Here is a 24,053-nt window from a genome sequence, read left to right as displayed (position 1 = left end):
TGGCCACACTTAGGTTCAAAAGCACATCACCTGATATGGCATTCAACCACTCCCTACAGTACCAGGACAAGAAAGTGCTGATAAAATTTTTAAATCCTCTCCGCTCTCAGGCCAGCACTCAACCCACTGAGCCACACCAGCCAGGGACAAGAGTTGGGGCGGGGGGGGGGATTGAATGTGGGAGTGGGGTGGGCAGGGCAGGGGAGAGCAATGGAGCAATGGGGGGAAAACGCAGGCAACTGTAATTCAACAATAATCAAAAAATATAAAAAAATAAGTTAAAGAACTAAAAAAGAAATTTAAATCCTTAGGAGTTTCTTATTCTGCTTTTCAAATATTATGTAAAATAATATTATGCTGTACTTGATACCTGTCCCACCTAGAGATAAAAGGCTTATCCCAAATACCATCCTGCAATCCCTCCTATAATCCCAGCAACAAGACTGCTTTAAGAATCCGAGTGTGGGGGATGTTTAGGGAGATCACAAGATCACTGCAGACAAAACTGAAATTACAGCAGTGAGGCAGGAGGTAACAGAGCACAACCCTCCACTAGCACAGCTGTGACAATTAAGCATTAACAATTTGGCTCTTTGGAGCTTATAAAGATATCAGTGTGAGGTCACCCCGTCCATACAAATCAATTCATTGTGTAAAGAGGCTGATTGATTTATCCAAGGTCACAAAGCTGGTTGTTTGCAGACCCAAAACTAGAGCCTAACTCTACTCTGAGACTAAGGTGTACATTCTTTCTTTTTAGTAGGGCACCCAGGTTTTCTAGAATTTATCAACTAAGGTGGTGATATTATGTTCCAAAAAGCAGGAAGGACCCTTCAGGGGCCTAACCCTAACCCATCCCCCAAACCGTGCTTTACAGAAAACCTCCCCCTGCCTGTCAGCTCTGCACTAAAGAGGGCAGCAGTGAATGCAGTCACATCCTAAAATGCACCCCCATCTAAGACTCCTTTTTGGAAAGACTTCCAACACAAAAGGAAGGAACGAAGGAAAGAAGGGAAGGAGGAGGGAAGGAGGGAAGGTAGGCAGGCTCCAAATCACAGAACAAAACAAAGTATTAGCATCCTTACTTTCAAGAGCCCTTTACTTGGGCCCTTTCGGAGTGCTTTTCCTACTGCCAGAATTCATCTCACGGCAAAACTATCACCATCACTTCATTAAATGAACATTTTTGTTCCAAACAGAAAATTAAGATCTTCTCTAAATAAAGGACAATCTTGGAGAAGAAAAGGCAGTTAACTACCTTCCACTGACATACATCCGCACTGCACTGGCCTTGGTGTTCTTTCTCCTGTCTGACTGTTGAAAACATCAAGTACTGCCAGCGGGCTTTCGGGAAACACAGTCGCAGACTAACTTAGAGATAATCAGTCAGTGCGAGAACATGTAATAGATTAAACTGTCATTTCTCTTAGGGATTACACATTTGTTGAAAGCAAAAAAAAGCACAATTTCTTTATTCACTGAACACTTATCTACTGAGCATTTACTACGTGCCAAGTACTGTTCTAGATACTAGCCATCCAACCCAAGCGAAGGACCTGCCCTCGTGGAGTTTGCATCCTAGTGGAGAAAGACGGACAGCAGCACAGCAAACAAGGAAACGGTAGAGGGTGCCAGCCAGTGATAAACGCTATGGAAAGAGTAAAGCCGGGTAAAGTGGGTGGGAATGCTGAAGAAGGCAGGCTGTGCAGTTTTAATCAGGGGGTCACGTAGGCCGCATAGGGGAAGGAGTCAGCCAGGTGGTTAGCCGAGGAGGGAGTGTGCAGGCGAAGAGGGAGTGTGCATGCGGGGGCCACCGGGCAAAGGTTCTGAACTGGAAGGGCACCTCCCACCGTGTGCAGTAAGCCACACACATCCAGGCAGGATCACTCAGAGCCCTGTAGGTCACCATAAGGTCTTTGTCCTTTACTGTAAATAAAATGGGAAGTCACTGCAGAATTGTGGGCCTAGAGTGACATGACGTACTTTGGTATTTTAAAAACTCACTCTGCTGCTAGTTGAGACCTGCTTCAGTGGGATAAGGGTGGAAGCTGGGAAAGCCCTGAGGAGGCAACTAGAGAAATTCAGACAAGAATAGTGGTGGCCTAGACCAGGGAGGTAGCAGTAGAGATGGGAAAATATGACCAGATTCTGTATAATCATCGAAAAATAGAGCCAACACTTTTCGCTGATGGATTAAATATGGTTGAAGGAGAAAGAAAGGACTTACAAGGATGACCCCAAAATTTCTGACCTGAGCAACCGGAAGACTCAGACTGACTCTAAGAGAGGTAGGCAAGACCTCTCTTAGGGATCAGGTGTGGGGTGGAGGGCAGGTTGGGAGTTCAAACTGAATACACAAGTGGAGATGTCAAGGGGGCCATTGGAAATGCAGGTATGCGGCTCGGGGAAGAGGGCTAGGCCAGAGATAGAAATCTGAGTCCAGTGTTCAGAGGTACTTAAAACCAGGAGCCAGGCAGATGCCAGAGGGACTGCGTGCTGATAAGGAGGACTGGGCCCTGGGCTCTCTGACAGCATCAGGAAGAAGAATCCGCAAAGGAGAATGAGAGGGAAATCAGAGAGTATGGTGTATCATAGATGCCAAGAAAAGAAAGTATATCATAGGGAAGAGAATAATCAACTGTGTTTACGCTACTGAGAAAAAAAGTAAAATGAAGATCCTGAGAACGGACCACTGGACTTAACAGGAAAATCTCTAGTAACCTTGCTAAAAGCTGTTTTAATTGAATGGTAGGGGTTATGCCTGTTTAAAATGGTTTTGAGAGAGAACGAAACGAAAGGAACTGCGACTCTGGGTATGTAAAACCCTTCTGAGGAACTCTTTGATACAGTGGAACACAGAAATAGGGTGATAACTAGAGAGATAGGTGGGATCAGGAGCGAAGTGTTTTAGAAGACAGATAAGAACAGCATACTGACGAAAAGCACCCACAAAAGAGGGAAACTGCGGGCACACAGAAGACAGAGGAGAGGTCCTTGAGCGAGCAAGAGAGGACAGGATACACAGTGGGGTGGCCTCGGCAGGGCTGATCGAAGGGAGATGTGGCATCGAACCTTGTGGATTCCCCCTCAGTTTTCTAAGGACAAGAGTAGGCAAAGTCATCATCCGAAAGTCAGGATGGGGAGGAAGGTACAAGTGTTTTGGGGGAAAGGGGACAGTATACAATATTCATCTCAGGCAATGGGAGAGTGACTGCCAAGCAGCATTAAGGCCGCACCTGTGATCACAAATTACACTGGGGCAAGTGTTTGAGTTTTCCTCCAGCCATGTTCCTCTGCACCGAGGCCAGCCCAGAGTAGGTAGACAGTTAGAGTTAACCAAGGGTGGGCTTGGCACAGCTCTGAGAAGCGAGGAAAGCAAGGGAATTGAAGGCAGGAGCAAAGGAGTGCTTTGCCATGGGCTGTAAGTCTCAGTAGAGAGCAAAGAGAGGACATGGAGAGATACAGCATAATGGTCATAGGGTTGATAGACCGTGGACCCCGCTGGGGTCAGAGACTGCTGGGGTCAGAGGCTGCTAGAGTCAGGATATAAGGGGGAGTGGGCTAGACATGCAAGACGTGATGGGCAGAAAGTGCAACACTTGCCCTGGCCAGTGTTGTTCGGTTGGTTGAATCACTGTCCTGTAAATTGAAAGGTTGCAGGTTCAATTCCCAGTCAGGACACATGCCTAGGTTGTAGGTTCGGTCCCCAGTCTGGGCGCATGAAAGAGGCAACCAATTAACGTTTCTCTCTCACATTGATGTTTATCCCCCACATCGATGTTTCTATCTCACATCAGTGTTTCCCTCCCTCTCTCTTTCTCTCCCTCCCTTCCTCTCTCTCTAAAATCAATAAGCATGTCCCTCGGTCAGGATTTTAAAAAGTGTGACACTTAATATTTAGATTATGGAGGGGCTGCAGCCATAAATGATAATATGGTTGGTGAAGAGAAGTTCAAAAACTGAGAGAGTAGAGTGTCGGAAGGATGATTTCTGCTTACATTGAAATCACTACAACAAAGCTAACTTTTAGAGAGAGTGACAATAAACCAGGAGGTAAAATCACAGAAAAATGAGAGTGCTTTTGGGGGAGGGGGGACAGAATGGACGGCATCAACAATGAGGGTTAGTGGTGATACAGTTTGATGACATGGTGCAGGGAGGCGGGGCGGGGAGGGGGGTGCTGATCCAGATGTGGGAAGAGGAGCAAGAGGAACGAACTCTACTGATCTCTCTGGGAGTAAGAGGCAGGTGGGACAGCAGAGGCACCTGGAAGGCCACCGGAGAGCCGGGTCCTCAGGTGAGAGCCACTACTCTTCACTCCATGAGTAAGGGAGGGACTGACTGGCCTATTTCCAAGTGACAAAACATCAACAATTTTTGAAAAGTAAATCACCTTTGACGTTAGGAAAAATGAAGCATGTGATACCCACTGCACCAGAGCTTGATGAAGCACGAGTTTCATTAATTAGAAAAAAATCTGAACCAGGCTGTTAATTAGTAATTTATGTCTGATTATTTGCCACTTTTAGCAACAAAAGGGAAAGATTCATCAACAAATAAAAATTCATTATATGCAAAACTGGGCCAAACATTATCAGAAATTATGCCCTTCCCATTTGTGTCTACCCACACTGATTCTAGCAACCAGGCCTTTTGTTCAAATAGCTCTGAGACGACAGAGGCAACATGAGGTTCAGAACTTGGGTCGTGGCGAGACTGTGGGACCCCAAAGTCAAGCCAGAGTATCAGACGGCCAATGTAGTTTCCAACAGAAAAGACGGAAATGCTGAGAGAGACACAACCCTAACAAGACTCAACTTTTGGGTGGATCACAGACCTCCTGTGAAAATATGATGAAAACTGTGGATACTTTTTCCCAGAAAATGTACACAAGCATATGTGTAAGAACATAATGTACGCATTGCATGCATTTCTCAGCAACCCTTCTCCCTCTCTCCCCAAGCCAACCAGGCAGCTGACTAGGACAGCACCTGCAAGTCAGCTTCCCATGACTCTTGGAGATTAAAAAATAAATAAATAAATAACCACTGCTTAGTTCCAATCTTCCACAGCCACAACCTACTATTTTATGTTCCAGCTTCTCCAGATGCGCATTCTAAGGACAGTCAAAACACTCAGCAAATACGAAGAGAAACTAAACAGTTCTGAATGAAATTTTGAGAAATGTTAAGAATATATTTTAAAGAGCACCATGAATTACTGAGGAAAATAGTTAAGACTCCAGCTGCCAATTTGCAAGGATGTGATCCCAGATCAGGGCACCTACTCTCCTGGGATGGGTGGAGACTATATACATATATTATCTCCCACCTCCTTCCCCCAAAACCATAATAGAAAGGCGTCACCGGCTAGGTATTGAAGCCAGTGCCCTACCATATATCCCATCACCTGTATCTGCCACCTTAAGCCCTCTACCTGTCCCCCCTCCTCTACCCTAACCACCACTCAGGTAAACAATGTCACTTCCCCTGCGACTGTGACAGTCACACAGCAGTCCTCCAAGCCTCAGTCTTGCCCCACCCATGATCCAATCCAAGTCATCTCTTCTCCTGCAGAGCAGATCTGATCAAATCAGCCTTCTGCTTAAAGCCTCTTGAAGGCAGCAAGGCCTTCCAAACCCAGAGCATCTCCAGTTGCCCAGGGGATGGGGGTGGAGGGTGGAGACAGTAAATATGTGACCTGATATTAGAATTGATGTTGATATGTTGATGTTGTGGGGTGGGCATGCGTGGGTGTGGGTGTATGTTGGAGTAATGTGGGAAGTACCTAGAAATTGGAAGTGTTTCTTTTTAATGCTGAGGTTTGGAAAAATATGAAATATTTGCAGCATGCCAGTAGACAACGGTAAAATGGCCCACCGTCTGTCACTGTGGAGATGCCACGGTGCACCACGCAGACTCGCCTTGCAAGACAGAGGCAGCACCGACCTTCCTTCCCCCTGCAGCTGACAGTGCTGACAGCTGAGCACTTTGTATTTTCGGGTGCATGTATGAATACATAAACATTACACAGCAATTTCTGTAGGTATTCGGGCTTCATATATGGCCCCATTCAATAAATTCTGCAGCTTGATTTTTGTTTATACTCAAAATTGTTTTTAAGATTTATCTTTGTGGACATAATTAGCTCTTTAAAATATGACCTAAAGCAAATACATCAAAATATTAATAGCTGATAAATTTCAAATGCGGCACACAATTATCTGGTATTTCATTTCCTGTAAACGCATTTATATTGACTACTTCATTATTTTTTAATAATATTAAATTTAACTTTTGCATTTTTTTAAGGAACCCTTTCAGAGTTCCCACTGGGATACAGTCGAAACTCCCAGCTATGGCTCACCCCGCTCCTATCAACTGGACTATGCTTCACTTGCTAGCCTTTACCTTTATTTCACACATCCCTCTTCAGCCAACACTGACCACGGTCCTCACCCCCAAACTTCTCACACACCGCTGATTCCCTCAATCTTAATGGCCCTCCCCCTCCACCCCTCCACCTGTGCTCTGACTTTTATTCATTCTTCAGATATTGTAGTACGGATCCAATCCTTCAGACGCCTTTCCTGAGACCCCCTTGACATCAGCTACCCCTTCCCAGAGCTCACACAGCATCCTGTGCTGGTTTACTTTTCAGGCTGTGTAACCACTTATTTCATTTGTTTACTTAAAAACTTGTGCAACTGCCCTCTTGAGATGAAAGACGATTGACAACTGGAACGCTGTCTTAGTCACCCTGTGCTGATCCCAGGGCCTGACACATATTAGGAGCAAGGTAATAAAATGCCATTCAAAATGTCTTATACAGATAGACAAGATGGATAGACGGACAGACAGATAGACAGATAGATACATAGATACATAGACAGATACATAGATACACAGACAGACAGACAGACACAGATACAGATACAAACAAATGAAATCCTTCCTAATTATCTCCACTGCTTAAGACACAGCTGAATCTTAAAAGAAAGCTAGACTCACAACCAATACAGGCAATTAAACTGGCGAAATCAAAAATTTGGTTTTTTGTACATCCCAACAATGCAGAGACTTCAAATGCGACCTTTGGTTTTCTTAAAGGTCAAGGCAACCACCATTCTGAATCACCTGGCTTCTATACTGGAATTTCAAGTTAGCCTACTGGACATACAGATCTCAAAGATGGAACTCAAAAGAAAAACAATGACAATGACAACCTCTTCTTCCCCCTAGTCCCCAAACCTCCACAGTGGAGCCTCACTTTATGAAAAGCATCTGTTACCTGATCAATTATGATTTCTTAGCATCCCACCCTGTTGACTGAACTCCAGTGACCTTTCTACCACGTAACTACTCCCTAAATGAAGGAGGTATTTCTCAGGACCTGCTCTTAATTTATCTCCAATGTGCATTTTCTCATCCTATCTGAAGCTGAAATCAGTAATATATGATGACATTTTATTATATTCTCAGCATCACATGAAACATTCTATATAATTTAAGTCCCTCTGAAATCGTTTTCCAGGCTCTGTTTGCACATGGATTTTCTTATAGCTGCCGAAGACGATCACCTTCACTTTGAGATGAGAATATTACCTTTCTTTGCTCCCTTTTCAAAGAGCTTTTATATTCTACTGAATAAACATTTAAAAAAACTTTTATTTTTTCTCTCATTTTAATTAATCTAGTTTTCTCTGAAGCATAAACTTTTTTCAGAACATGTAGGTAGAAAAATGCAAATGCTATTGAAAGTTAATTCAATTTACATTTTCCTAAATTAACTGACCCAGAGGCCACGTAAGGAAAATAGCAGTAGTCAACTTCACTAAGAAGTAAAACTATCTTTAAAATTTTAAGAAATGAGTCAAGTTAAAACAAGTGTTTCTGGAGGAAGAGCTAATAACCGAAAGTGTTGAGAACCTGAACATGATTTGAAAAACTCTACATGAAGGTGAAGTGTAAGCGATGAGGCTTTACAAGTGTTGTGACTAACGGCCAGCCGTCTTTCAAAGCCGTCCCAGCTGGCTCTCCACCCGTACCACTCTGACCCAAGCCTCCATCATCTCTAACCTCAGTGATTTTCTCAACTCTTAACCCTCTCCCTGCCTCCCTCCAACTCCGCTCCCTTCTAAATTTACCTTTCATACTACCAACCAAGTTGTCTTTCTGAAGCACCGTAGTGAGCCCGTCATTACCCCACCTCTAATGCTGTAGTGACTCCCTCCAGAGAAAAGATCACACCTCTTAGCCTGCTTCAAAAGAGTTTTCAAAATCTGGCCCCAACCTCACCAATCATCAGCAAAGCCCAGGCCACACTCACCTAGCAGCTACAGACTCAAAAGGCAGTGTTGTTCTCCTGGAATGCCCTTCCTCCTCTGCCCACACTGCTGTCTCCTCTGGAGTCCTTCAAGGCACTCCTCCAGGTCCCTCCTCTTAGGGCCCTCTCTTCCCAGCCCCTCACTCCCACCAAGGCAAGAACCTGTCCTTCCTCCTGCCGTGTTCCATGACCTTGTGCATGTACATCACACTGCTTTTTTTGTGCAGGGATGTCTATTAATGCCTCTCTTCCCAAGGGACCTGGAAGTACCTTAATAACAGACATATGTCTTACTCACCTTTGAACCCATCATCCAGCAACAGGACTGAATGGCAACCATTTGCTAAGTGAATATGGCGTGTGTATAGAAGCAAGTCTGATTTTTTTAAATCGTGAAAGTACACAGTAAGCTTTTATAGAGCACTTACTGGTTGTGGAGACTAAGCTACCGGCTAGCATCAGAAAGCCAAATTAGAAAGGCATACATTTGCCCACACACAAGCGAGGAGAGTCAAAAAGAGAAATAAAGAGTGAGCAGGAGCGAGAGATGGATTCTGTCTCAGTGACTGGAGGGTAGAATGCTTGGTGGCATTTATGCTGAAGTTTGAAGGAAGGAGGTTTCAAAACGGGGGTGGGGGGAGGGTGGCGGGAGGGGTCACTGGGGGAGCAGGGGAAGTGGGGACGAAGAGAACCATCAAGCACAGAAAACGAAGCAAGCCATCGGTGCGCAGGAGCTCAGTGAAGACAAATTCCAGCGCTGAGTGGTTGGGTAGGACCTTCCGGTTCAATGGGCCAGAATCAGACACGCACCAACACGTGGCTTCACTCCCCTGACCCACTTTCCCCAGTCTTACCTGTGCTCAGCACAACCTGAACTCTTCAAAATACAACACAAAAGAAAAACAATGTCCAATACCAAAATAGCTGTTACCTTTTGAAACTGCATAAAGGGAAGTGTTTACAAGTAGACATAATCTTCAACATTTGACTAGAGCTGCCCTTGCTCCTCTAAATCACACAGACCACTTTCTCTCTCGTTCTGGGAGTCTTAAATCAGCCTCCTTTGTCCGTCAGTCAATGGCACTAAACAGAACAACCCATGGAGCTTGTTAAAACTCCAGATGCCCGGACCCTACTCACAGGACTGAATTGGGATCCCGAGGGGTGGATATGACATGCAGCCTGGGTTAGTGGAATGAGTCCAAAACCAGACTTTCAAAATAAAAGCACATGCATACACATATGTAGTAATTACTGAATTAATGTTGATATGATTCACACACAGCCCATCAGAAGCAAGAGAATCAACCAATTAGTATCAACCTCAAAATGCCATGCCCCCGCCACACTCACAGTCTCTTCCCATGAAGATCATCCCAAAATCTTGATAAGAAAAGGGAGCAAAAGAAATTTACAGGTATTAACACTATGAAATTAGAGATCTAAACAGACAACATGTTTTCAACTACAGCACCTGCATTTACTGCACAGTTGTACAACATTAGAGACATAAAGTAATATTTCCATTGGATTCCTCTGCTACATCAGAAATGTGATTATGTGTCTTTTCTGCCCTTTCAAACAAATTTCATTTCATAATTAAATGCAAAAAGTATTGAACCACCCACCTATCAAAAAAAGTTCATTTGAAAATATTCATCTACAAAATGTATTCTCATGCTTTACACTTTGAGTTCAAAGGCTGTGATAAACAAAAGTGATTTTTTTTTAAAGAAAGTGAATTCTGAAAACTGATGTGAGGCTTGACCACCCCAACCCTTAAGCTTAGTGGACAAATGAGCACACACAAACCAGTCCCCTTTGAACAAGGCCGGGAGAACAGGCTTCTGAGAGAGAAGCCCCATGGGAGGTAAACAAACCTCAGGTATTGGGCTGTGCGAAGGTGGCGTGGAAGCCTCCTGCAGGGTCAGAAGAAGCAAAAGTGAAAGGGCTGGATCCAGCACAGATTTCTCAGTTCACAAGCCATCATTTTGAGAGTAAATACATATGTACTTACAATCTCACACTGACTCATATTCCAAGTACTGAACTGAGTGTATTTATAATTGTACAGTTAAGACATGCAAAAATAATAATATAGCAAATATATCTGGCTCCAGACACAACTCGAAGGGGGGAAAATTCTAGCCATTCCATCTGAAACCACCTGAGTATCCGTTTTTGATTAAATTTTAACTAATATTTACAACTGCTTCAATGACCTTACATGTTCCCTCATTTCCTGAAAATGATCATATCAGCATCTACTTCAAACTTCTGGCCTCAAAGAAGGTTCAATAAAACTGAGTTTTCCATTCTGTCTATTCAATTAATGTATTTCCACTGCCTAGAATATTCTCAGCAATTCACGTTTTCCAACCACGAAAGGATCACCTACCAAAGTTCCACAACCACAGGAACAAGTCAGGAGAATCACAACAATCTAGAAAACTTTTCTGTGACTGCACTATCTCAGCACAATGAGGAAACAGAGAAGATTTTACAGCCGTTACAGGAAGAGCAGCTCAACTCTGTCAGAGCTAAATTTCCATCAGGGTTACCTGTCCCTCAGCACAAATCCCCAGGGCTCATGGAAAAAAACCAAACCTGTTCAAAGGCCTTCCTTCACAGCACAGGTATTCCAGCCATGTAAAGCTTCGGTGGGGGGAGGGCGGGACAGCTATTTTTTCACAGTCCCTTAAGCTCTTAGAAAAATCTCCACTGACTCCCTAAACATAACTTAGCCACTGTCCTTCATCAAGAAAGGCTTCGGGAAGATAAACGAGTAAGGTAATCTTCCTCATAATTGTCATAAACCTGAATTCTGCTAAGCAAGCTTACTTTGTTGCCAATATAGCACCTTTTTCAAAGGCTTGCTGTAAATGTAACTAGGTATAATATTTCATCTTAAATAATTCATTTTATTTTTACTTCACTGGCCTCTCTTCTTCCCTCCCCACCCCCCACCTCTTACCAACTCTTTTAATCCACAGATACCCATCTGGGCATCAGACCAGGATTCAAACTTTGCCAAATCGCAGTGCATCTGAAATCCACTACCTTTTTTTCACCAGCCAGTGAAAAGCCTTGAGCAACAGTCAGAAGAAAAGAGAAAAGGGAATTCACGTCAGAAACAGATTATCCATTTCTCCACCGTCCACACAGAGGACTGCCTGTCCTCTGGTATTTTCCCCTTTGCTAACTCTTGACAGAGAATGACAAAGCCCAGAGCCAGGGCAGGCCAGGGCAGGCCTGGGAGCAGCGGGTCATGCCTCCTACAATTTGGCCTTCCTTGGCAGGGCTATGATGCCACCAGGGTCCCAGGGAAGCTCCACCTCACAGGCTGGGGTGGCAACCTTGGTGACCATAAAGGAAGAGTCAGAGGCAGGTATAAATCCAAGTAATACTGTGAAAATCTGTAAGCAATAGGTTTAGGCACAAAATGAAGAAGACTCATGCAAGAGCAACAGAAAAAACTACCTTGTAATTAGGAGACTCCGCACTATGTAGAGGTCAAATGCAGGGTGGCTGGAGTCAGACCACCTGCGTTCTAATCCCAGCCCTGGCACTTCCTAGCTCTGTAAGTCTTTTGCATTGAATAAACATTCATTGCTTACCTACTGAGTTAGGCAGTGGGCTTGGTCTCAGGGGTGTCTTGGTCCCTGCACCTCTGGAGTTAAATTCTAGTGGGAAGGACATTAATAGACACACAGAACAAGAAAAGTGCCAGATAGCGATAAGAACATAGAGGGAACTTAAGTATCATGATGCCGTCAAGAGTGCCTAGGAGAGCTACTTCCTAAAGATCTCTCAAAGATGGCATTTAAGTCTAAATTGAAATGATAACAAGGAGTCCATCAGACAAAGACAGGTATAAAAGGGATGTGCAAAGGCCCTGAGACAGGCTCGGCTGGGTCTTTGGAGACAGAAGGCCAGTGTGGTCAATTACTTGCGTGTGGCTCACATCTGACATCTGTGAAACAGTAGTCGAGAGGATGAAACTCTTCACACCACATCTGCCTACGGTCTGTGCTCGATAGATGTAAATTGCTAGACGATCACCCTCATCATCGTCACCAGTGAGATCCCACCACTGGAGGTGTGTAAGCAGAGGCTAGGCAACCACCTTACAGGCATGGGGTTATATGGCCTCTAAAATTTCCTCAGCAATTATTTCCCAGAATTAGACTAGAAGAGAAAAGGTGAAAGAAGAAACGGTAAAATTGTTACATTCCGGCTTCCTACCCTAAGTACTTTAAAGAACCTACTGAATCATGCGACAATGTAGTGCTTACCTGACCAATTCTTTCGACAGCTGGCCCTTTCCCATCTAGAGTCCTTGACTGCGTCCCCAGATTATCCAAATCCCCACACGTAGCCAGTTCACACACTGTCTTTGGACCTGAGATCTACCCTCGGGAGGGGGCTCTAGCCTAAAACTTAAGGACAGAGCTGAGAACAACAGAAAGGATGACTTGTTCTGGATCACCAGCTTTCACACGTGTCAGCTATTACCAGAGTGAAGTAGCAACGAGCATATTCTCTGACTTGATATGCATCCTGAACTGTTTTAGCATTTCATGTTTAAAATGTTCCAAGCAGAAATGTACACATCACAGACTCCACTGGCCATATGCTTCCCTTTAAAACAAACAAACAAACAAACAAACGTCTCTATATCTTGGCCTACTCTCTCAAAATATCTACTAACTTGTTAAGCGTTCCGAAGCCCACTCATTCAGGCTGCCAAACATGAAGTCACTGATGACGAACTCACTGAAGTGTTTAAGTTAGGGAAAGAAAGGTCTTTTACCCCACCCAAAGCTCTTAATCATTAAAGTTCATATGCTTCCAAGTTCTTTTCTAAAGTTCACTCAAATTCAAGGTAAGTATACTATACCCATAAAGAAATGTATGGTATTATATATCCATGAAACTATTTCATCACCTATCCTTGATAATTTCCTATTTCTGTTAAGAAGGTGGAAATCACGTTAAAAAAATTAAAACCTCATATACATCATAAAGCCAAGTAATACTGAAGGAGGGCAATATAAATAATCCCAATAACTTAATGTAAAATGCACAACTATTTTTATTATGCCAGGCTTTTAGCCTTCCAAACTTAATGGTTTGGGGAGGAGGGAAAAGGGAAGAATCTTCATAAACCAGGAGATTAAATTAATCAATTTACTCTCATCATTAGTTTTTTCTCCACCCTAATGTTTGCTCCCTCCCCTACATCCAATCCTCAAAAGAAAGAATCCTAGAAGAGCAGATTAGAATCAGAATTCTCTTATAGGAAAACACTTCTTTCAAATAATGAAAAAACAACAACTTAGGCACAGAACATGCCCAAGAAGGATCTTTAAAAATACGCATTATATATAGATGATTCCTTTGACTTCATCTGAACTAAAAGAATCCCTTTCCAACCTGTACATTTTGGAGTACCAAAAGACATTACCACTATACTAATATTTACCTTAAAAGAAGCAAAACTGTGTCTTCCAAAAAGCAGAATTGGTACGAACAGGCCCTTTCAGATCCAAATTTATCTACTGGCTTTTGCAACATGATCCAGCCAAAAGAATGTGATTCATATCTCAGCTATGCGACAGCTAACTTTTCAATGTGTTTTGAAGTAGGTGCCACCAAGAAAAAAAATGTAACAGTCATAGCCTTGGCATTAAAACACTCTAAGCAATTTGAGAGTCCTTAAAAATAAAAACTAAGTATTACAGGCCCATTGAAGAACTTTAGAAAATCCATAAGAGAAAAAAGGAGAAAAGTAATAATCCCAAAATGCCAAAAAAACCACTATTGACATTTTAGTGTACAATCTGCTAAACTGCTTGAAAAAATAACTTTCACGTAACTGAATTCATAGTGTACATATTAACAATGTCAAGAACATATTTCTGTGCTTATATATGGTACATATCAGTCGCATTTTTAAGAATGTGTAATCTGCTACTTTATGACGATCCCCTAATTTAATTAACTCCATTGACACTCCACACCATATGTTCAGATGCTCTACACTGACTGAACAGAGTAAGTCGACAACTATTTTCTAAAATTACTTGTCCATGACATCCTTTTTAAATTACACATCAGAACTTGTGCTCCTTTCAAATTACTTTGGGAAATTATGACTTAACCAGTCCTCCATATTGGATTTTTATGGTGTTTCCAATTTTTTCTATTATAAACATGCTGTGATCAACTTCTTGCTTGTACTTTTCTGTGTGTTCCAGGAAACAACTCTGAAAATCAAGTTCATGGGTCAATTGATACACATATGTTAAAAAACATGTGCTAACTTCTGTCCACTGTCCCACAGTAGTGTATGAGAGCTGTCTTCTCAAATGATAATTTTTATTTAAAGAATCATTTGGAAGTCATGTGCACTCATCATAGATACTTAGTATTTCTACACTTACATAATTACTTTTTATGGACGTGGTTAAAGTGCAGAGTTCTAAATATCAAAGGTCTCACTGTACTAGAGGTGGATTCGGACGCTATTTAAGACCACACCCCACACAATTTATAGCACATGATCGGCATGAATATGTGAAACTGTCTCACTTTCATTTTCCTGTTTGTACATTTACAAAGTTCTGGCTACACATTTTATCCTCTTAAAAAGACAGCCATAATCCCTTATATCTACATAGTACTTTATATTATTAAACCATTTAAAACAGAAAGATTGCAATAAAAAGGAAAAAACTAAAAAAAAAACAGAGAATTTTAGCCCTGGCTGGTGTGACTCAGTGGATTGGGAGGAGACCTGTGAACCAAAAGGTCGCCCATTCAGCTCTTGATTGGGGTGCACGCCTGGGTCACCAGCCAGGTACCCAGTTGGGGGTGTGCAAGAGGCAGCCGGTCAATGTTTCTCTCTCTCTTTACCAATCAGCCAGTATCCATATCATAAAAAGAAATGTGCGTGTCTATTAATTTAGAGTTTATTTTCAGTGCATATTCCTACAGTCCCATTGAATAAGAAATAAGTTCCTAACATAATGTTCTTTTTTTTTTAATTTTAAAGTGACACTGGTTGTAATTTTATACCTGAGAGTAACTCTCAAAGTTACTTAAGTATAGTGTTCACACCCAGGGTGGAGTTCTGTGTAATTTTCAAGCTCAGAAAAGCCCAGCCTGCTCAAAAATATCTCCTCTTAGAGCCTGTCTCAAACTCATAGTTGAAGTTTTTTAAAAATACAGAAAATTTTTATTCAGTGGGTCTGGAGAGGAGCCGGTGCATCTGCATTTTTAAAACACTCCCCGGGTCTTTCGTCTCAACAGCGAGAGTAGAAAAAGCGCTCGAGGCACATAACAAGACTCAGGGAGGGGGTGTTACCCCAGCTCCCCAGTTTAAATGTTCATCTGTCTTAGTCCAGCTTATCACCTAGTCTAGCTTAGTAGACGACCTAGGTGGAAAATGCCCCCGAGAAGGTTCATAAGAAGTTTCAAAAATGAAAGCAAAAGGGAGGACACCTGTTGGCCTGGCCCTGGCCACCAGAAGGAACCGGGGTGAGGACTACGGTCACTGAAGGGAAACTTTAGAAGATCCATCCTGCCAGAAACAATGGGACAGCCTACTTCAAGCATACAATCCCTTCGACTTTACAAAATAGGCTAAAAAGGGTAAAAAATGCTCAGTGGTATTTTTCGTGTTTAAAGGGGTTAGTCTGATAAACGTACACAGGCTACAACGTCACCAAGCAACGCCGGTCAACGTACGATGAAATTCGGAATGATACGATGAGGCTGCGGAATTACGAGGGCACACCCTGAGACACCTTTACAACATTCCTCTGTCAGAATTATATTCCTCACAAAAACTTTGTCTCACAAGAACAGTGCAATACAAACCAAAACATGTATGTCTTTTAAGAAGTTTATGCATAAAAACCCTTCATTTTCTTACGCTTCCACTACCTACCAGATCTGGACTTAATGATGTCACTGAACTCGTTCTGCCCGTCATCAGGCCTGGCCTCATAGTCTCCATACTTGGCCATCTTCACTGACTCAATAAAATCCAAACACTCGACGAAATCCTCTTTGTCTTTTTAAGACATCAATACCTAAAGAGACAAAGGAAAGTATTGACTTGAAAAAATACATAATGCGTATTTTGTTTAATAGTCATACACAGTTATATACACAGTTACTAGCAACCATTTATTCCCTGCCCCTACTATGTGTGAGGTACTGATTTGGGCATTGGGGATACAACTGTTAAAAAGAGACACAGTGAAAGAGGTTTCCAGACACTAAGCAATTAAGTACACAGTGAATTGTTTCTGATCTGCCACAAGCACACAGAGGAGAAGCACAGAGTAACATCGTCACATGGCACAGGAACGTAACCTGCCCTGGGCAGTTAGAGCAGGTTTTCTTGAAGTGACATTTGAGCCAAGTTTTCAAGGATGAGAATTTAACTACGTAATCTTTGACTGAATTCAGAATTTTTCAAAATACACATTTTGAGATATTTGAAAAATCTAAATTTGGGCTGTATGTTAGACAATATCATTGTCTCAGTACTAAACCTCTTTAATATTGGTTAACAATGGCTTTGTCCCTATGCAAGGAAATGTCTGATTGTAGAAGACACGTGATAAAATACTTAGCGATGAAGTGTTATAATATCTTCAACTTAAGTTCAAACAGAGTACCATATATCTGTTATGTATATATGTATACCAATATACACACTCGTATGTACAGAGAAAGACATATGAAACAACTATGGGGAAATGGTAAGTGAGAAATGTAACTAAGGAGCATATGGGTACTTAAGTCTTCTATTCTCTCTGGTGTAATCGTACATAGGCAGGAAATGACTGTGGCCGAAACAAGGGTAGATGGAAAGAAATGGGTGGGTATGTGGGATATTTAGATATTAAATAAAGAAGGCACGTGGGATTTGGGTACTGGTTGGATATGAGAGGTTCAGGATACTAAAGTACAAAATGATTGCCCAGTTTTATCTTGGGCAACTGAGTAGAGGGTGAGTCATTCACTGAGCTGGGGAGCTCTGGAGAACACGCCGCTAAAGGAAGAAGTAATAAACACAGTCTGTATTTGCTGAGTTTGGCCTCTGAAATGTGTAAGTGGGAATAACAAAGGCAGTTGGATGTACAGGCCTGATCTCAGGAATGGTCTGAATTAGAGATAAATCTGAATAGTGAATGTTATATCATTGACACAGATTCTATTTTAGAAGGTACATCATATTAATTCTGCTGAGTATACATATCGCTCAACAAAATAATTTCAATCTTCAGTAATCGATTAGTCAGAAGCACTTTTAGAATTTAAAGAATTGAGGATTCTATCCTGCAATACCACGTTTTCTTTAAGAATGCCGGAGGGCTGCTTTGCCCTGATACTTTCTGGAGCACAATGCCCCCCAAACCCAGACAGAACCAGAGTTCAATCAGCAACATGGCTCTCCCCGAAGAGCCCCTAGAGCAGACCCCAAATGCCAATTAAATAAGTAAACCATTTAATTGGGAACATAAGGGTCAACACATCCAAATATTAATCGGTGAATAATGGACACTAATTTACATGTTACAACATATAGCAGAACCAGAGTTTACTGCTAGCTAAGATTAGACAACTCAATTCTTTAATTCAAGGACACATCACATGGCATTATTATTTTATATTTCACTTTGTATATTTATATAACATTCGGTCTTTGACATATTATCTTATGATATATAGTATTCAAGGAAACACTATATATTATTTTATAATATAAATATATATAATATATAACAATTATTATATTTTTATCCTGATCAGTTGAAAAGGATGGGTTATAATAATAGCGAGGTCAAATTACCTTAGAAAAAGGTTTGTGTCAAGGCGTTTGTGGCAGATGCGAACTGCGGTGGTTTGCTGAAGTGGAGGGAACACCGTACTGCCCGGGAGGAAGGCGTATGTGGATTGTGGGTCACCAGCCTGCCAAACTTTATGAGTATAAAAAACTTTTTTTATTTTTGATATTGCTCTACTACTGTCAAGACTTTCAGGATTAGTGTGTGATTAAGTTCCCTTTTGGGGGTACATACCTGTAAAAAGATTTGCTGAATTCTTAAGTGTAGTTTATTATATTTAAAACCGAAAACTTTGTTCAGAGGAATGCGTATAAAATTTTATGATGGAAAATCAGGTTTGCCCAACAAAATTCTCTTTACTGGAAAGCAAGGGACTATTCCCTTTGAGACATATTTCTAATGTTCTCCGTAACTGGTCTTAGCTTCAGTGCTTCCCCAAAGCCTATCTGATTCCATAAAAAAGTAAACTGTTTACAAAGGACTTTACTCCATTTGCACGTTAATATTTCCTCATTATACAGTATTTTATTTTGCCACTCTCCTTAAGATAATTTCTCAAATGTTCTCTTCCTGATAATCGAAATCCCTCACATCCTACAAAGACGCAGCAGAAAGGGGGGTCAAAGGAAAAGTGAAGAATGGGAAGGAGGGAGAAACAGCGATAGCCACCAACTGCCACTTGCTGCCATGAATGGCAAGGGGCTCCAGGTTGAGTAACATATGGCAAAAAAGACACCTCCTTCCAAATCGATAAATGCAGCAGCGATTTATACTTGGTTGCCAGGAGACAGACTCCAAGTTTCATCACTGTGTGCCTTTCACATCTATGAAACAGAGGGAAGTCCATCTTCCACACACAGTTAGTTAAAAAACAGAATAAATTAATGGGACGTTGCTTTAGAAGCTTTAAGCCCTTTAAAATTGTAATTTATTGTTACCACTGCTCTCTGTTTCTGGGCCCTGATACGGGTGTTCGGCAAAGGTTAGCCAGGTCTTCTCACTGAAACCAGTACAGTCAACTCTATGTCCACCAACATCTTCTTTGGAACACTTCTGGCTGACATATGGACCTGAAGATATGAGCGTGTGTGGCAATAAACCAATCTGGGGTGAAAGGGTGGGGGACGGCTTTAAAGGGAAAACAAAAGTTTTAATTTAAAAATAATATGGGGATTACACAATGCAAATATGTTCAAAAAGGTACAATTTTGATAGAAATGTGATGTTGATCCTTGGGCAAAAACTATTCATTCATTTACAATGGGGACCAAAACCCTACTAGAGATACTTGAAAGGGACGCCAAAGGGGCAAGCGTTTAGCGCTCTGCTGGATACATAGTAAAAGACACCTCCCAGTGCCAAGAACTGCCATTCAATCTCGGAAGCGCTCCAAGGGACGGTTACTGCTGCAGTTATTAATGCTGTTTACAGGGGCAATAAATTGTACGTAAACACCCGAAGGAGAGTTAAAGAGCAGTCTCTTCGGCCCTATAAATACGGGTAGAGGGGGTTGCTGAATGACTGTAAACCTTGGCCCTCGCCGCCTGGAACTCTGGAGGCTGAAGCGCCCAGGAGCTTCGCATTCCTCCAGCTCTGGCCGGGCCCGCAGCGCTATCTGCGGCCAGAGTCCCCCACGCCCACCAGCAACCAGCCCGGATGGGCTAATCCAGCTTCCCGAGGCCCGTACGGGCTACTAAGCAATGGGTGCGGCTGCTGTCTCGGGTTCGAGGCCGTGAGCTCCGGCTGCGACTCCAGGGCTCAGGGCTCCCTTGAACTTAGTGCGCTGGGGCCGCAGCAACCGTTGCACTGACCCTCCCAAGAGCCGCAAGGGAAACTGACCCGCGAGGCCTGTGACCTAGGTGACCTGATGGCTGGGAAAGAGGAAGCCCTCCCCGCGGTATCCCAGAAAGCGCAGCCGTTAGACACACGTTAGACCCCAGGCTCTCCAGTTTAATGCAAAACAAATTCCGGGTCCCTTGGCTCTCGGAGGTCGGGCACGTTGTCTCCGTCCCTAGAACAAGTAAGTCCCTTTCCAGGCCTTGGGGGGAAATTCTCTTTTTAACAGCGTGCCTTCTAGAAGTTGCACAGCCTAAAATTAGTGCTTTGTAGGTGGCCTTGGACCACCGGAGCCCCGCATCCGGGACCAAGGGTGGGCATGAATTATCTTACCAGTTGTAACAAGAGATGCCAAGAGTCCGGAAAACCAGAAGAAACGACTGCACCGGACCGCGCACCGACTGGGCGCCCTGTCCCCTGTCCGGAGCCCCACCCGCGGGAGCGGCAATGGTGGGGAGGTCCAACACGTTTCCTGCCAGGCGGACGGCTGGGAACTGCTCCCCTGCCCGCCGACCACAGCCACCCTCTCCCCACCCTCTCCTAGCGGACACCTCCGGGGCCCCGCCTTCCTGGGCTGGAGCGTGTGTGACAGGCCCTCTAGGGTGGCCACGTCCCCTCTTGGAGATCACTGGCCCAGCGCCCCTCACCGCGCAAGGCACCGCTGCGCGACTTTCACACCCGGGAGACTAGGAGGATCGGAGGAGCCTAGAGGCAGCCCCGAACCTGTTGGATCTTTCGCGACTCTTCGGATCCCGAGGACCGCCTCCTCGTTCCAAGTTTCTGTCATTCTCTGTCTCACCTCGGGGTAGCAGAACTCCGAGTCCAAGGAAAGTGTATGCAAAAGTTGGTTACATCTTAGCCTCGGTCTCGAAAAGGAGCTCTGGACGCTGATGCTGGGCGCAAGAGCCTCGGAGAAGTCCGGCCTCCCCGCAGCCCACGCCCCGTTTCCCCGGGGCTGTGGTCACATTACTCAGCGCGGTGCTTCCGTAAGGCATGGACTTACCTGCTCCCGCTGCCCCGCGGGCCCGCCTCGCCAGCCGCCGCCGCCGCGTCCCCAGCGGGCCAAGGGCTCGTCGGGAAGTGTTTGGGTCGTAGTAATCGCGTGGGGATGTGCTAGCGTGAGTTTTGCGGTGCAACGTTTTTTTAAAAAATAAAATGTTGAGACCTAGACGAGGTCTGAAAGGAAAAAGGAGTTCTGACACCCGATTAAAAACGTCCCTGACTTGTGCAATCTTCCTGCCCGACAGTTCCGCCAAAAACAAAACAGTCCAAGTGAAACCTGAAACAGGCGCGCAGGCACCAAGTTTGCCAAACACTAGAGAGTTTTCCGTCTGCGGAAATGACCCGAAAGAAGTGGGGCGCCGCTCCCGGTGATTCCCCCCCAATCGGCTTCGGGAGCCCGAGGCTCCTCCTCGCCCCACGGCGGGAGAAAGCCCGCGGCAGGCAGCGGCCGCCGCTCTCCGCCTCCGAGGCTGGGCGACTCCACAACTTCGTGCGCGAGCGGTTCGGTCCTGCGGCTCCTCCTCCTCCTCGTCCCGCTCCCCGCCGCGGGCCTGCCCCTTTGTTGGAGCGCAGCGCTGGAGGCAGAGGGTGGGTGGGGCGCGGGACAGCTCCGAGGCGCCCCCCTGGGGACGCGCTAGCGGCCGGGCGCCCGGGGGCCCGCTCTCCGGAGGAGGTGGAGGCCGAGCAGGTCTGGCCCGCTGGCCCGCGCCGTTCCAGCGCTCCCGTTCCCCGTCTCTGCTCGCGCCCAGCAGCCACCAGCCCAGCAACTTAGTTTCGGGAGATCAGCTTCTCTGGCCTCCCAGATCGGCCCCGGCCCCGGCCCCGGCCCGGCCCGGCCCAGGCGGCCACCGCCGGCTGGGCTCCGGGAACGTGGCGCCCGGAGTCACCTGACCGTGCGCCCGGTCAATCTGCGCCCGCCCTGTGCGCCCTCCCGGCCCGCGGCAGCCGCTTCTGAGCTTGGCCGGCCTGGGGCTGCGCGCCCCCGCGACTCCCGGAGTCGGGAGCCAGGATGGATGCCTCACACAAACACAATCCCCATTATTCAGTGTATCCGAAAAAATGTGAGTCACGCCCCCACCCCAGCCAAACTGGGTCGTTCGGGTGACTTTTTCTCTCCTTTAGAGATAGATTTCCATTCGCGCCTCCACTCACCCCATCTCAATTTGCTGACGTTGCTGATTTTTTGATCCTAGTCCACGGGTATATTTATTTTATAGTTTTCTTAGTGTCGTTTTTAATATAAGACAAACTTGAAATTTCGTTTTGTATTTCTTCGTACCTGCAAATAGTATTTGCACTGGCCTTATTTCCCTATTTTTCCAATGTACACACCCATAAATATACCCATCTTTTATAGAGCCTGTCTTAATGCTGAGCAGTTGGTTAAAAAATATCTGGGAAGAAAGGAGTTTGTCTGTGTCTGCATTTTTCTTACTTACATATTTCATTTCCCGTATTTTTCTGTGATTCTTTTACTTGATCATCAGCTTGGAAGGGGAAAGAAAAAAATCAAGTTGCTGGTTGGTGTAAACAAAGAGGAAAGGGAGATTGACAGGCAAGCTCTGGCCTCTTGCTGGTTTAGTATTTGAAAGTTAACAATTTATAAGTTAGTAAGGATAAAACACCTGGACCTTTAAACGATTTTTTCAGAAAGAATTCACTAGCCTTTTTTTCTTAGTTCTAAAGTGAAAGCGTCCCCAGTCCCTAAGTGCTGTGGAGCAGTAGGAGGTCCTGAAAGATAGTCTTTTATAAAGGCTCTACTTTAGCTTCCTTCCTTGAGGGTCTTTCTTCATATAATCCAAGTATAATCCAATTGAAATCCAGAAGATTACTTTAAAATGGTTATAATTTATTCATTTGATTCCATTCATTCATTCATTCATTCAATAAATGCCCATTTGAGGCCTGCCAGTTCCCTTGGCACTGTGAATGATGCAAGTATAAATCTCATAGAAACTACCTTATAGAACTTCAAATCTAGTCAGATAAGGCATGTAAACAAGTAAGTATATGCAAGATCAGCAGTAAGTATCATGAGAAAATGACAGAGCAAGTGCTACTTGAAACTGGCTGTGTTAAGGGAGAACGAGGTTTCCTGAACTAATAATTCGACAGACCCTTAAAGCTCTCATTGGGCACTGTATCTTGTTGAGTTGACGGAAACTCAGATTTCCTCCTTTGAAAGAAAACCACATTGGAGTGTTTGAGGATTATGTTACTTAAAATTATGTAAGTGAAAAGCACTTTGTGAATTGCAAAGTGCTACACAAATATTATGTAACTCAACGTTTTTGAAAAACACAATCATTTGGGGACCTAGAATTTCTGAGTTTTTAAGTTCCGAGGGAATGTTTAGTTTCGCTTCCCCATGGACTATAAGGAAAGGGTGATAAGGGACAACAGCCACAGCCACCTTCCTGCCAGGGACTCCACCCCCACGCCCACTTCAGTGGCTTATGGTGTGTTGCCTGGGACCCACGCTCGGTCTGTCTCTAGCCCTTCTCCCCTCATGCATACGCACAGATCAATATTCTTCATAGGCCACGAGCAAGAGGGAACACAGAACAGCCAGTTGATGATATCACTGAGACGACCCAAGCTGGTCCTGCTCCCTGTTTCCTTAGTAAGCGGGAAGTCACATTTAGTGAAAGATTTTGATCACAGAGGGCTACGTTTCCATAGAGCAGACAGAGTGATCTTCCCTTGAAGCCTGAGAATGGAGCTGGGGCGAAAGGGAGACACACCCCCTGCAGCCAACATCCCACCTGCAGTTCACAAGGCAGGGACAGAGGCCTGTACTGACTGCACTCGTGGGGTTTGTCTGCAGGCTCCGGAGAGCAGCTTAGAACATTCAGAGCAAATGCCAGGAATGTGGGCCAGGTCTACCATTAACCCCACAGGTACCACGCAGTAGTGGAAATTTAAGAAAATTGAACTACTGTCATTGGGATAAAGCCCCTGACGTAGGAGAAAATATTATGATATAAATAGTGTACATGTAGATTCATATATAAAGATATATGC

The 24,053-nt window shown here is 44.2% G+C and overlaps 1 protein-coding gene across 4 annotated transcripts in view; it reads right to left on the bottom strand.

Moving 5' to 3' along the window:
• The window catches only part of UTRN (utrophin), a 448,258-nt gene extending 426,386 nt beyond the window's left edge, over positions 1 to 21,872 (bottom strand). The window contains exons 1-2 of one of the 4 annotated variants that reach the window (XM_053914383.2): positions 21,031 to 21,872; positions 16,280 to 16,424 (exon numbers count right to left, since the gene is read on the bottom strand). In XM_053914383.2, coding sequence (XP_053770358.1) covers positions 16,280 to 16,358 — 79 coding nt within the window. In that variant the 5' untranslated portion in view covers positions 16,359 to 16,424; positions 21,031 to 21,872. Of the gene's footprint in view, positions 1 to 16,279; positions 16,425 to 18,196; positions 18,216 to 20,360; positions 20,752 to 20,826; positions 20,957 to 21,030 lie in introns of those variants that run through there. The other 3 variants (XM_024551943.4, XM_053914384.2, XM_053914385.2) reach the window with 3 other exon arrangements.
• Positions 21,873 to 24,053: the final 2,181 nt, after the last annotated feature.

The sequence above is a fragment of the Desmodus rotundus genome, chromosome 11, assembly GCF_022682495.2.
Source record: "Desmodus rotundus isolate HL8 chromosome 11, HLdesRot8A.1, whole genome shotgun sequence".
Classification (NCBI taxonomy): Eukaryota; Metazoa; Chordata; class Mammalia; order Chiroptera; family Phyllostomidae; genus Desmodus; species Desmodus rotundus.
This window is presented reverse-complemented; position numbering and strand designations above follow the sequence as displayed.